Source organism: Clytia hemisphaerica, unplaced genomic scaffold (genome assembly GCF_902728285.1).
Source record: "Clytia hemisphaerica strain Z4C2 unplaced genomic scaffold, Clytia hemisphaerica genome assembly, whole genome shotgun sequence".
NCBI classification, from domain to species: domain Eukaryota; kingdom Metazoa; phylum Cnidaria; class Hydrozoa; order Leptothecata; family Clytiidae; genus Clytia; species Clytia hemisphaerica.
In genome coordinates this window covers 183,988-197,702 of record NW_027103722.1, presented here as the reverse complement: position 1 = coordinate 197,702, position 13,715 = coordinate 183,988, and the positions used below count along the sequence as shown (strand labels likewise).

The 13,715-nt window shown below is 34.6% G+C and overlaps 2 protein-coding genes across 2 annotated transcripts; one reads left to right on the top strand and one right to left on the bottom strand.

Moving 5' to 3' along the window:
• Positions 1–1,107: 1,107 nt before the first annotated feature.
• Positions 1,108–10,378, bottom strand: LOC136804569 (charged multivesicular body protein 6-A-like). The gene is made up of 8 exons (XM_067061168.1): positions 10,218–10,378; positions 9,766–9,810; positions 9,247–9,311; positions 8,742–8,829; positions 8,342–8,428; positions 7,840–7,905; positions 1,997–2,162; positions 1,108–1,392 (listed from the first exon to the last, which is right to left on the bottom strand). The coding sequence occupies exons 1-8, from the start codon at positions 10,296–10,298 to the stop codon at positions 1,334–1,336; spliced, it is 657 nt and encodes a 218-aa protein (XP_066917269.1). The 5' UTR covers positions 10,299–10,378; the 3' UTR covers positions 1,108–1,333.
• On the top strand, positions 4,190–7,223 carry LOC136804568 (uncharacterized). The gene is made up of 3 exons (XM_067061167.1): positions 4,190–4,209; positions 5,407–5,971; positions 6,396–7,223. Exons 2-3 carry the CDS (start codon positions 5,422–5,424, stop codon positions 7,148–7,150), a joined length of 1,305 nt encoding a protein of 434 aa, XP_066917268.1. The 5' UTR covers positions 4,190–4,209; positions 5,407–5,421; the 3' UTR covers positions 7,151–7,223.
• Positions 10,379–13,715: the final 3,337 nt, after the last annotated feature.

Sequence of the window (13,715 nt, the reverse complement as noted above, 5' to 3'; positions counted from 1 at the left end):
GTTTTTACGACCAATAATCACTTTTAACAAAGGGAATCAGAATAGATGATGAAGTAGCCAAAGTGAGATATTATTCTATCTGATAACAGTTCACTGCACAGACATTCTCAGATTCTGCGGAACTTAAATTCATAAAATTTTTCGATCTTTTCATCTCGAATTCTTTTGGGAAACTCCCTCTTATAAGCAATTGTCGTATCAATCTTTAAAAAATTTTTCAGCCTGCGAGATTTTTGAAATGAATTTTTTCGAAACAGGATCAAATTGAAGGGTGGCAATGTTCCAGAAAATAGGATGGTAACAGTAAGGTAAGAAATTATGATATTTTAAAAATAAATAATGCTGATAATATTTCTTGTATGAATTGGGCCATTCTATTTTATATCCATACAGGGGGGTGGACGAACATTTCCAGGGGGTAATCGGAGAAGATTTTCCAAGGGGTATAACGGAGTATTTTTCATTTTTCCAGGAGGTAAAAGTTTAAAAATTTCTAGGGGGTAAAAGGCTGATTTTAGCTCGTCCACCCCTAGCCTGGATATCCAAGCTCAAAATTTTAGAAAAAACAAAATTTACCTCAACATACAAAATTCTAAAATTATAGAGCTTGGTCTCCCTAGAGAATGAAAGTGAAAACCCATGTTTCCTGGCCAACCAGAGAATGCAAATCGCTCTAGGGAGACCAGGCTGTAAACCAGAACTATCAAAAACTAGACTGTGAAATAGTTTACAGCCTGGATATCCAGGCTAGTCCACCCCTTACTTTTAAGGTATGTAAAGAATTTTTCCAAGGGTTCTTTTGCGATTTTGCCGTTTTCCAGGGGGTGTTCACACATTTCTAAAAATCTTTCTTTGCCTTAAAAAGGTTTGTTCTACCCCTTGTATGGAAATTTAATGGAACAGCCCATTTAATTATTTGAAAATTACAAAAAAAAAAAGAAAACAGAAACTATAAAATCTGTTATTGATTGAGATTAGAAATTCCAATGGACTTGAAAGGCTTTTAAAAAACCCTAATTTGATAAGTAAGCCGCAACTTAACCGCAAGTTATAGTTATTTTCGAAATAATTATATGAATAAAGTAAATGCTTTCCACTTTCAGTTTGTCTTGAGTCCTCTGTTAAATCCTACTCAACCCTCAACCTAATTTATGTTAATTTACAAAAGTCTTTGTTTTTCAACCAATCGTTATCATGAGTCAAAAGAACGTGTTCCCATAATTCAATTCGAATATCAATCATACTTGGAGCATTGAATATGACAAACCTACATTCTGATTCCAATACCGTTAGTGGCGTCTGTGTTGTCTAGGAAACGTGTCGTGTAAACGTATCAAGTGGCTGCCATGGCAACTCGTTCTGGTTCTTTTGTTTTCGTTTTCGATGATGTTGCTGAAAAAATGAAAACAAACAAAAATCATTTCATCCACTTTTTGACTAATTAGTCCTGTAGAAATTTAAAACTATGACCAACTTCTCAATCTACCTTAACTTATATAATCTGGTGATATGACTGTTTAACGCCCTTTTGGCCATTTCTTGCTTAGTAGTGGGATACTCCCAGTTAGGGTGGAATTGGTTGAAAAATAAGCCTTATCCATTTAAATGTCTTGTATACTTCTATAGCAATTCTTTTTGAGAGCCTTCTGGTGATATCACCGAGCTATATAATAGACCCTGGAGGCAGTTTCTTAACCACAGCCAAGCAAAATATTTAGATATGAGTTTTTTTGAAAGTGGTACCCACATCGAGAGCCCTAGATTTACTTAGCCTACAACTACAACGGGGGTTAATTTTTCTGGAATAGTCAAATCAGAGCAACTTATTACCGGGATCAGAATTTAGAAAATAAGGAGTATTATACCTTTCTAATTCGGCAAGGCTAAAGGGAAGCAGGTTAAAAAACCAGGGAAACTTACCAAATTTAGTTCATAAACAGCAGCTAGTTCTAGGTCATTCTTATTCAGCTGGGGACACAAAATCGGTCAGACTTACCGGGTTCAGCGGAGGGTACATCGGGTAACTGGTCATCGACATCAGCTGTTGGAATTTCGGTGTCAGGAACAGAGGGTAGTTCAAGTCGTTCTAATTCAGCAAGTTCGTTCATAATATCTTCCTCATCTTCAGCAGTCAAACCTCCGCTTAGTAGTTCATCGATTTCCTGTGAAAAAGAAAGAGAAAATATTCCTCATAAGACTCGCACCTATCAACACTGAAGCCGTGAAAAGACTGGGTTAGAATTAGCCAGTACGTTGTGAACCAGGGATTTGTTGTGTTGATAGTAAACTGTTTTGCTGATTCATGACCTGATTTTTGCTAGTATGTGAATGGAGAACTGTTTACGGTTATATAGATAAAAAGTTTCGCTCAACAATCAAATAATAAACAATTATTTGAGAGACGAGCTGGTAGAACTATTTTGCCAATCAAGCACCAGCTTGGTTTTAATCAAGCACCAGCTTGGTTTTGTCTGTACCACAGGACTTTTCAAATGTGTGATATTTTGGCGCGTTTGATTGTTGAGCGAACTTTTAGAGAATGTTGACAGTAAAAGACTTTTTGTGACTAGGTGGATACCATTTTGACTCTAGCGGTGAAAATATTACGTAATGACTCCACACGATAGCCTGATAGTGTGGAAATTGAACGGACGGACGAACGAACGAACGAACGGGCGCGGGCTTTTAGGACCTTTGAGGTAGATTCAAAAATTATCCACACTCATATTCAAAGGAAATAAACTAAACGAGAAATGACAGTAGCAGGGGGGGGGGCAAGCCTATTTCAAAAATGACCGAAAGATTTGACGTGATGAAAATCTCTACATCACCTTAATAAAGTATCAACTTGATTGATTAAACCACATAGAGAAAGAGTCTTCTTCGCATCTACCTTATCGGGGAAGAAAATGTCGGAGTTTTATTTAGTCGGGTTTTTTTTTCGTCGGGGAAAAATTTTGTCACCTAGAGGCAATTTTGTCACTTTTTCCCGACCAAAATTTCAAATTCGCCACTTTCACCCGACTAAATTGTCCAAAAGAAATGGTTTCCTTGGCTAGCTCGAAAATAGATCTAATAATTCGACGTTTAAAGCACTGATTTCGGTAAAAAATATTGGGTAAATGTTTTGGCCGGGGATAAAAAAATCGGGTACAAGTTTTGGTCGGGTGAAAAAATGTCGGGGAAAAATTTCGTCACCCCCTCAAAATTTTCGTCACTTTCCCCCGACATTTTTTTCCCCGATAAGGTATTGTTTCATTTTCAAAAGAAAGTTAAAACGCATGCGTATATTTTCATTTTATAAACTGTTAGTTGTTATTATACGCAAAACACAAAGAGGAATGAATACGTAGGGGTGTTACAGTTTTCGGTTGGGGTTGTGGATGGTGAAATTGTCGTTCTTTTTTAATGTTGCGAAGTACGCACTTTCTCCCCCTCAAAATGATTTTCTCTCAGTCTATTATATTCAAACACATTTTTATTCATTTTAAACCAATAATATTTTGCATTTCTAATCAAAACTTCATTTTAGAAACCACATAACCATCAAAACGAAGCTGCAATTTTGGAAAAGATTCTAATCTATATAGCCTACTGTCAGACGAAAATAATAACAATTTATTACAGTAAAAAAATCTAAAAGTCTTTATCATTAAAGTTGGAAAAGCAAGGCGATTCGTTATTTGTAAAACAGTGTGTGTAGCGTGTTTGGTCAAAAGCAGGACAGAATTTAATCAAAACAAAATCGTCATACTTTTTACATGGATGTTTATGACCTAATTAGTCAATTTCTTTTTCTAAAAACCTATTTTATTGTTGGAAATATGACGTCTTACTTACTTGTCTGCGTGTCTTAATATTTTCTGCTAATTACTTTGTTTATACTAAACTTTAAAGTTGATGTCATTCAATTAGTGGTTTTACATCGGCTGTCCTTTTAATTGTCACTAATTATTTTACCGTAGTAAAGTATGTAATTTTTTCTTAGGCTTTTTATTATGAAAATAGTACTCTATGAGTGAAGTCACTCGCGGTGTGTCTGATTTTTAACATTTACTTTGGAAAGTTTATTATTCGAAACTTTAGTAAGATTATGAGATTTTAATTTATTTTTAACTGTTCTGCTTTTTTACCGGATACACTGTATAACGAAAGTAAGCAAAGAGATAATGATTTCAAAAGACATTGGATTGTAGGTGGGAACGCCAGGTAAGCTCGGATAAGGGTTTTGGTGCAAGTTTCTAACAGTAGTCAAAATGTTTTTCTTTTGAGAGAGAAAATTAGACTTTACACAAAAAAGGCCTGAATTATTGATAGTTAATGTGTTTTGCTGAATTTCGAGGCGACAACTTTGAACATTATACAAAAAACGTAGTGGCCCTTAATTATGGTCGCAAACTTATCTTTTTTATTGGCCCTGCTGGCAAAATCAAGACTGGAGTCAAAATAATTAGACTGGAGTCGTTTATAATGCGTGTAATACAGTAGTATATTATTGTTATGGGATTTAGTTTGTATAGACTAAATTTGTTCCCTCTATTATTTCTACTATGTCTGAATTTGTCGTCTAGCTTGCTACCTTCTTATCAAAATGGATCTGACCAACAATTTTTTGTGATAATTGCCATGATAATAAGTGCATAGAATGTAATTACATTCAAATTAGATCTAAAAAATCATTTAAAAAAGCATAACGTTAAAATTTAGACAAAGCGAACTACAATCATTGTTAAAATGAATCGTCTTTTCTGGGTATTTTCGCTGGTTTAAGTATTTTCACTTTCTTTCATTGGTCATTTCAATTTGAGAGGAGTTTATTGGCTTTCAGGTTATATTTTCGGTCTTAATGGAACACTTTATGAGAGAAGTTTATTGGCTTCCAGGTTATATTTTCGGTCTTAATGGAACACTTTTGATTTTGAGCTTCAAAACTCCAAAGCCCCAAAGTATCAAGTTGAATGTTAAAACACTACATTGGGCTCTTCCAGAAAATGTCCGAACATGGGGGGTGGGTGGAGGATATAGTGTCCAGGGGGGATAGTGAAAAATCTACAAAATTTGCCTTGTCCGGGGAGTAAACTTGCTCTGTTTGGGGGTACTTATTAATGTTCTTAATGATTGTCCCGTATTATAGCAATAAATTTATAAAGCCCGATGGGCTAGATGTCGTGCTTTGGCTGATAAGTGCGCCGAGGTTAGGTAGGAAATCCTTTATAGGTCACGTGACATTACAATAGAATTTGAGCGCTTGACCAATAAGAAGCTTCGCGGGTTTTCGAAAACAATAGCACCAATATTTTTTGCGATGTTGAATTTTTTTGCTTGGTAGAGCTTAATGCACTACATCTAGCTCTTCGGGCTTTACAGAATAATTTGTGACTATAGCATTTTGAAAATTCTTTCTAGGGAAGAAAAATTAAAATGACATCGACGAAAAACAAAGAATTACGAGACGTACCACACCAGTGGTGGAAAATCAGTCTTTTCAATCTCATCCAGCTCAAATGGAACGGATGGGATTTCTTCCAACAACAAATAGAAAAACACCAGAGTACTGTATTCTCTGCCAAAATATTCAACGATTGGACAACGTTTGTGTGTGACCATGTAGCTGTTGCCGCTGTATTGGACATGACCAAAACGGAGAGAAGCAAAACCGGCCATGGTTTCTTGGAGCTACGTCCAGAAATGATGTTAGGTCAAACGCCTTGTGTGTTCAGTGTTGGCGAAGGTCATCAAATACATAAACCATTTATCATGAATTTCGTTGCTAAGAGTTACGAGAAACAAAAACCCAACATGGTAGCCATAATTGAGAAAGAATTCAAGGTACTCAGTAAACATGGTATGGGTGGTGCTTCATCTGTGGATTGGGAAGGAATGTTTTCGACTGCAGCTAAACGAGTTATTTGTCACATGCTGTTGGGTGTCCACATTGAAGACATTACACCTCTCGAGAAATATACACAAGGTAAGTTCAAAAGAGCACGCACAATGCATTGTTTTGCCACCAAACATCTATAGTTATATAGTAACTGAGCTTGCACACAACGTTATTTCAACATTCATCTAACGTTATATGGACGTTGTGAACATTTGATAAAGGTTGAAAGTCAGGAAGAAAAGACACTTTTTTTTTCTGCTACTGGCAGTTTCATACCACTTTGGTGACAATCTTCAGGCAACTCAAATAAATAAAATAAAGGTCGAAAGAACGTTGCGTGCCAGCTGGGCAACTTCAGGTACTTGGTGAGACCCCAACGAGTTGGCTTCAAACCAGCCAACTTGATCATTGATAAAATTGTAAGCTTGTATGTTGATTCTGACCAATGGGAAGGTAGATACTGGCTTCAGTCAGTAATTTAAAGCATGTTGATCTCTCTCTTTTTCAAAAGGTATGTTAGCTATGGAAAAAATGCCCGGGGAATCCAACACCTTGATCGAAAACATCATGACGATCTTCAACAAAGTGGATTCAATAAAAAACCTATCTATCCAATTCTCAAACAGCGGGTTGACCCAAGAAGAAATGTTCAAAGATATCTGCTATGTCGTATGCCTGGATGCCAGCAACGCTATAACAATCTTCGTTCTCAATTCATTGTATTGCTACCTGAGATTAACCTGCGATGATAAACAACTGCTGAAAACAGAAGCTGATCAATACTTCAAGGATCCAGAACAAACCGATCTATCTGCATTGCCAAATCTCCATAAATTCTTCACTGAAATGCTACGTTGGTCATCTAAAGCTTTCATTTATGGTAAAGCAAAATCCGATTTCCAGCTCGATTCAACATCGGGGAAATTCCGGATTAACAAAGGAGACTTGCTATGCGCGCTACCTTACTTCATACACCGGGATGATCAACTTTTCGAGAATCCCGACCAATTTGATATGCACCGAAACCCGGAAGAGTCCGAAAAATACAACTTCACCTACGGTGGTCGTTTTCTCGGACAATCTACACCGAGCAACCATAGATGTGCTGGATTCTCTCTTTCCAGAGATGTTGTCAAAACGTTTATTCTCTTTTTCACTCGTTGCCAATTCGAACAGATCGGGGTGACCGAATGGACTGGAGGATATATTTCACGAAAATATGCAAGTGATGAGCCGCTCAAATTATCCTCTTTCAAATTTGAATAAAAACAGACATTTAATAAAAGGTAGCAATTCTCATAGAAGTTGTTCTCAAAGATTGAAATACTTGGACAAAAACTTAGTTAACAAATAGAGAATCAAGTGAACTTGAAATTTTTCTAATGATATTAATATAAAGATAAATGAAAGCAACAACATATTGATTTTTTCTCAATCAATTTTTTTCAATGATATATTATTTGTTAGATTTCCAGGCTATATGTAATAATTTCTTCTACTCTTTGAGGTCTACAATTTGTAGAGTCACTCAGAAAGTTTGCGAGTGAAAAGAACACTTGAATTTGAGCTTAGATAAATACAAAACTGTAAGAATGGAATCTGTTCACCTTTGTTTGTAGATTTACAAATCTTTTTACATAGTCTAAAACCTTTTGATCCCAAACGAGAGCTCTCTTCTCTACCAGGCGTTCAAAAAAGTAAACAATTTTCTCGAGATATTATGGGCCTTAGAATAAGAATTTTTTGTTGATTCTTTTTTCATTGAAAGCCTACTCGCTTTGATTTTATTGTACTTTAAAACTAGGACAGTCAAAAAGATGAATAAATCATAATTTGTCAAAAATCTTTTACGAATGTGCAACTTTATTAAATCTTTCCTTATGAAAGCAGTATCTTATACATCCAAATTTAGATCATGGAAACAGAACCGTAATAAATATAAAAGTAATTCTTACATTCTGGTATTCGATTCCCTCTTGTGCTTCGTCCATAATACGTTCCACGTCTTCAACTGACATGATCTAAGTGAGAAAAAAATACAAGTTTTTATGGTGAAAAGTTTTGGTTCTTCATGACAGTTGGCCTTTTGGAGAGAGGGCTCTATGGGAGCTCATAAAGGTATTTTCAATGATCTTATGTCATGATCTTAATTAAGAGAAAACACAATTTTTGAAGAGTTTTTTGACTCCCGTCTCTCGAGACCTTCGAATGGAGAGGTTTGAAGGAACTCATATACGGGTTTCTTCATTTTCTTTGTTATATTATCTCGTTTTATATAGTTTTTCCACGTTTCAGAAACTCTTTTTTATCATTCTAAGAAAGCATTACGTGATTTTCTCAATAAGTTTTCAATTTAATTCAATTGTTTTCAATCTTTTCCTTAGAAAAAAGTATAATATTATAAGCTTAAAAAAGTATAATATTATAAGCTTTTAGTTCACAGTATCATAAATATACCTCATGTAATTTTTTCAGCGCTTCATTGCCTTGTTTTAATCCTTCAACAACCTTTAATTCAACTTGTGCAAATTCTACTTCTGATATCTAAAACGAAGTAAAGAACTAACTAGCAATTCAAAATAGTAATATGATCTAAATTCGAGTAGTTTAGCAGCATTTAAGCAGAGATTTAAAGGTCTTAAATAAGAGTACTTTACATCGATTATTACAAAAGATGAAATTGTCTTTTGAAAGAAATAATCAAAGGCCCAATTTTGAAGATTTTTTATTTGACAAATGGAACTAGTCCTGGTTACCCATGATGCAGCTTAACCTTAGAATTGCCTATAGAGTTCTTCTAGTAAACATCTCTAAAGAAAAAATAGATCAAATATAAAATCGATGTTTAATTATTTACCAGTCGATCAATATTTTCTAATTGACCATCAGTTTTCTTTAATAAATTTTCTTGATAATGTTTCTTTTTCAACAGTAGTTTCGCTTTGCTATGTAAAAAAAGTAGATTTTCAACATAAATAATCATCATGTTAGTATATCCACGTGTGTTATTTACTTTTCACAGATCCACACTTAATTTATTTCTTGTATATCCAGGCAAGTTGCTAAAGGCAAAGGGACACGGTAAAATAAGCTAAAAATTACCACAAGGAAAATTAGATTTCTCATCCCTAGGATAAATTTCAAAACTAAAAATCACAAGATTGCCTTAAAAAAAGCTTTTCCACTGTAAAAATAGATGGCCCTTGTTGTTTCAGGCATATCACAGAAGGTTCCAATTTAGCTATATAAAATTACATAGAAGAATTTGATAACAAAAATAATTAATTTACATACGATTCATAGATACCTAAAATTACATCTTCCGCAAATAAGTGCTTGGGAAAAAAAAAGTAATAACTTACTCTTTCTTATTATCTTTGAGCAACTGTTTTGCATATTGTCTTTCTTTTTCCAATGTTAAGTTTATCTGAAGAAAAAAATTCTAAATTTCATTATCTGGTTTAGAAGAATATTTTATCTGAGAAGGATTACTTTCAAACCACTGCCAAAAAAAAGATTATTTTGGCAGGAATGTTCAATGCTTTTATTTTTATAAATTATTTTTTAACCCAATAAAAGTTGTTGCTAGCGATATCTTCTGTCTTTTATCAATTCCACATTCCACTTAATTTTGTGTAACAAACACAACACCAATAGCTTTGGAAACAGTGTGGTCAAAAAGAAAAAGAAAATGAAAAAGAAAAACAGTTACACGTTGTTTTTTTTATAAGAACATCCAAAATTTTTGAACCCTTGGAATGTTCTTAACGTGTCCTCAAAACTTAAAATGTTCTAAACTTGTTGTTAACATTTTGACCAGTGAAGCCTTATGTTCTTATATAGTTTGTTCTTATAAAAAAACAGTCATCCATCATACAAACCTTTTTCTGGTATTGTTTCAACTTATCTCTTTGTTGCTTTAATGACTGAAAGAAAAAATAAATTTTGTTGAAAATACAATTAAAAAAAAAAAAAAATAAAATCGCCAGTTGTACAATTCATACTAATTTTTTTGCCTGGCACTGGGCCTTTCCATGGTGCTGCATGTCTGTTTTTTAAGAAGCCAATTAAAGTTACGAAGAAACAGCGCTTCTGGTACGAAGTGTAGATCTGAATTAATTACAAAAAATGTTCTGTTTTTGGTTGAAATCACGCCCAAATCTTTTAAAATTCAAAATTCAGGAAGATATCTGTATAAAATGAAAAGGAAAAAAATGAAAGGCAAGAGGAAGATAAAAAAAAAAATGACATAAAAAAACGTAGTTGAAAAAGATTGATACAGATTCAATAAAATTTCAAACTTGTTAAAAACAACCACTATAGAATATCTTACCAAAACAGCCTTATCTTGTTCTGTAATTCGATTTGGTTGTTTATTTTCAGTTTTTTTCTTGGATGAAAATAGTCCACCCATATCTTTGACTTTTGCTAGTACACAAAACTTCTAATTTTTTTATGTTGATCACGTAATTGGTATACAGTTGATAATTTACTTTCTTAAAATACAATAGAAACTCAAACACTTAAACTATGCAGTATCATAATTTTTATCAAATTTCTTCATTTATATCCATTGATGAAAAAATGGAAAGTTGTTGGGCAGAAAAAAATTGCCTTGGGAACTGCCTTCATGGGAATTATTTCCTGAACAGGAAAGTGGCATTGCCCAAAAGAAAATAACTTTCTAATTTTATCACCAACGTAGTCGTCTAAGAAATTAGCTATTATTTTTTAGAATCTTCCTTACAATCTAGTTTTCATATTTATAAAAACTAGATTGCTGACGTGTGGAAAGGAATGTCGGCGTAACTGATCCTTTTGTTTCGATAATAACATCAAAACGAGAACTAATTTTCTTCTCGTTTCTTTCTTTCCTTTTTCTTTCTTATCAGTCAGTCAGTTCAGGCTTTAGATCTAAAACTCTCTCATCAAATTCCTGCTTTCTTCAGTACCGTGAGTGGTCCTAAATCCGACAGCCCTGCCTAAATCCGACCCCCAAAATAACTGTTATGAAAAAAAATCTATGTTTACAAACATTCCCTCTCCAAGTTAAACAATAAACTATTGCAAGAACTCACAAAACAAAACATCAAACAATATGATTAATGTGATCAATGTGTGATGTGTAAAAATAATTACCTCTATTCTGTATTCTGAACCTGTTGCTCGTGTTTAATTTTAACTATTTTGTAATAAAAAATTATGTTTTGTATAGAAACAATTATTGTTTTATTTGGTTCAATTGGTTCAGTGTATCAAATTTATCAGTTTAGTTGACACTTTGGTATCTTTGTTGCGTCAAAGCAAAAGGTTTGTTTTTATTTTAGTTTGTATCTTTGAAAGACCCCATCGGATTTAGGCAGGGCTGTTGGATTTAGGACCATTCACGGTATATAAATGAGGCCCCCCCAGCGACACCCTTAATCACGCCATCACGAAAACAAATTTTCTCCATCACGCATCACGAAAATCGCTAAAATTTGTCATCACGCAAAAAATAGCGAAAAATAGCCCAAATCACGCATCACGCCTCAAATTTTTGCCCTATCACACATCACGCCAAAATCTTGATCACGCCAAAATCTTGATAATGCCATCACGCCAAAAAAATCTCTAATCACGCCATCACGCAAGAAAAAAGTCCCAATCACGCCATCACGCAAACCGCTAGGGGGGGCCTCATAAATTGAAGATGAGAAAAAACCTAAGCCACGGATCACGGATTGAAACAAATATATGAAAGGTGGGATTTTACAGCTGCCCGTCGTGCAAGGCACTGAAAGGCCACGAGTGCCAAAAAGAAGGGCCGTTTGAAATGCGGCAACCTTATTACTGGAAATTTGATAAACAGCTGCGAAGGAGCGCTGGGAAGCAATCAGTAGAAGAGATCACTTAATTTTATGTTGCAGATTTCTATAAAAACTTCTCTCAAGGATTACATCTCAATATGTACACATACGTGTTGTACAGGCAGGGGCAGGGGGGGTCAGGGTCCAGGATACCAACCCAGGGCCCAAAAACCTGACTTTTCGAGATTTGAAAGTAGTAGACACCACCACCCCCTAAATTGGTATCAATACCAACTTGAAAACCCCAATTTTCTAAAAAAGGGGGACCCTACCCCCTAAATTGGTATCGATACCAACATGAAAATCCTGATTTTCTGAAAAAGTGGGGACCCACCCCCTAAATTGGTATCGATACGAACTTGAAAATCCTGATTTTTCTGAAAAAGGGGGACCCACCCCCCCCCCTAAATTGGCAATCAGTAAAAATGCAAGAAGTTATATGCATAGGATACTGCATACACGTTTTTTTTTATAAGGAACCTTAACTTGGCTCCGAGCCTGGAGTTCCTTATTTTGCCAGAGAGTTTCAGCTTCAAAGTTCTTTATCAACTTTCTTAGTTACTTATCTGTTAAGTTTTGGATTTTTTTGTGTAGCTTCTTTATCAGCATTTTTTGTCTTTTTGACATATTGAAAGGCGTTTCAGCAATATTTTCCGTCTTTTTATTTAGGTTGTTGTAAATTTGTGCAAGTTCAAGTTGAATTTTTGCTGTTCCTTAAATTGATTGTTTATTCTCAGCCTGAGCAGTTCCTTAACAATTCCTTATTTTTTGGACCTTTTTTCAGCCTCATGTTCCTTATAAACGTGTTCCTTATATAAAAAAAGAACGTGTACAACGGATGCTAAACAAAATCTGTGGATGTTTTTATTCAAAGAACATCCCTCTTATTAATCACTTATATTATGTACCACACTTTAGACTCCTGAAAATGAAAACAAGTTTTTCTCATTCTAACACAAAGTAAATTAAGTTTCTTGAACTAAATTGGCAAAATGTATCAAATTCATGAAACTAGTTGATAAACTAGACTAGATAAAAAACTCATTGTATTAGGCAGGCCTAAAGTCTTTGTAACATAATGATGATGCCTATATAATGAACGTTATGTACAGAAAAGTTTTATCACAACTAAAAAAGTTCTAAGATCTGCTAAGACTTGATTCAGTTTGTTCAACTCTAGTTTTGAATGAATTTTGGTTGATTGAAAGGATTGAGAGCAGCAAAAGTTAAATAAAAATTTAATTTCAATTATAGAATGAAGTATGCTTTTATATGGAATCAGGGTATAGTGTAAACGATTCAAATAAGGTTTTAAACTTACATTGTACAACACTGACAAAGCCAGATACCAATTTCAAATTCAGCAAAAATTATAAAAAGGGGGACCCACCCCCTCATTTTGGTATCGATACCAACTTAAAGATTCCCTAATTTTCAAAAAAAGGGGGACCCACCCCCTTATTTTGGTATCGATACCAACTCGACTTTTTGAAATTTGAAAAAAAAAATTGACACCACCCCCCGGCCCTGGGTTTGGTATCTGGATCCTGACCCCCCCGGGGTGTTAAAAAAATGTGAGAGCTTAAATTAAATAATTTGTATCAAAAACAAAAAACACACTGTACACCAGACGCTCTGGGTCATGAGCTAAAAAATAGAAGTAAACTTAAACAGCTCAAAAAATGGTATGAACTTACAACTGAACCTGGGTTGAATAGCAGGCCTCACCAAGTCAGGGAAAAGATTCGAAGTTTATTTTTCAATTTTTGGTTTTTCCCCTCCTTTTTGTCCACCATTTTGGTCTGTTTTGTGATGGTATCCCATCACGCGGGAAAACTTGAAAATCGGGAAATTCGGGTTAGATAAATAAAGTGCTGATACGCCCTTTCAGTTTTTCTCTCCACCCTGTCTCCACCCTCATTCTCTCTTGAGGGCCCTCATACTTGTCGTGCTCAACTCAAGATTTTCCTTTAGGCGTGAAA

Excerpts from the sequence above, each read along its gene's own strand:
- LOC136804568 (XM_067061167.1), top strand. The coding sequence starts at position 5,422 with ATGACATCGACGAAAAACAAAGAATTACGAGACGTACCACACCAGTGG. Across the intron at positions 5,972-6,395 it reads TCTCGAGAAATATACACAAG|GTATGTTAGCTATGGAAAAA; the intron begins GTAAGTTCAAAA and ends CTTTTTCAAAAG.
- LOC136804569 (XM_067061168.1), bottom strand. The coding sequence starts at position 10,298 with ATGGGTGGACTATTTTCATCCAAGAAAAAAACTGAAAATAAACAACCA. Across the intron at positions 9,312-9,765 it reads TGAAACAATACCAGAAAAAG|ATAAACTTAACATTGGAAAA; the intron begins GTTTGTATGATG and ends TTTTTTCTTCAG. Across the intron at positions 8,429-8,741 it reads TAGAAAATATTGATCGACTG|ATATCAGAAGTAGAATTTGC; the intron begins GTAAATAATTAA and ends ACTTCGTTTTAG.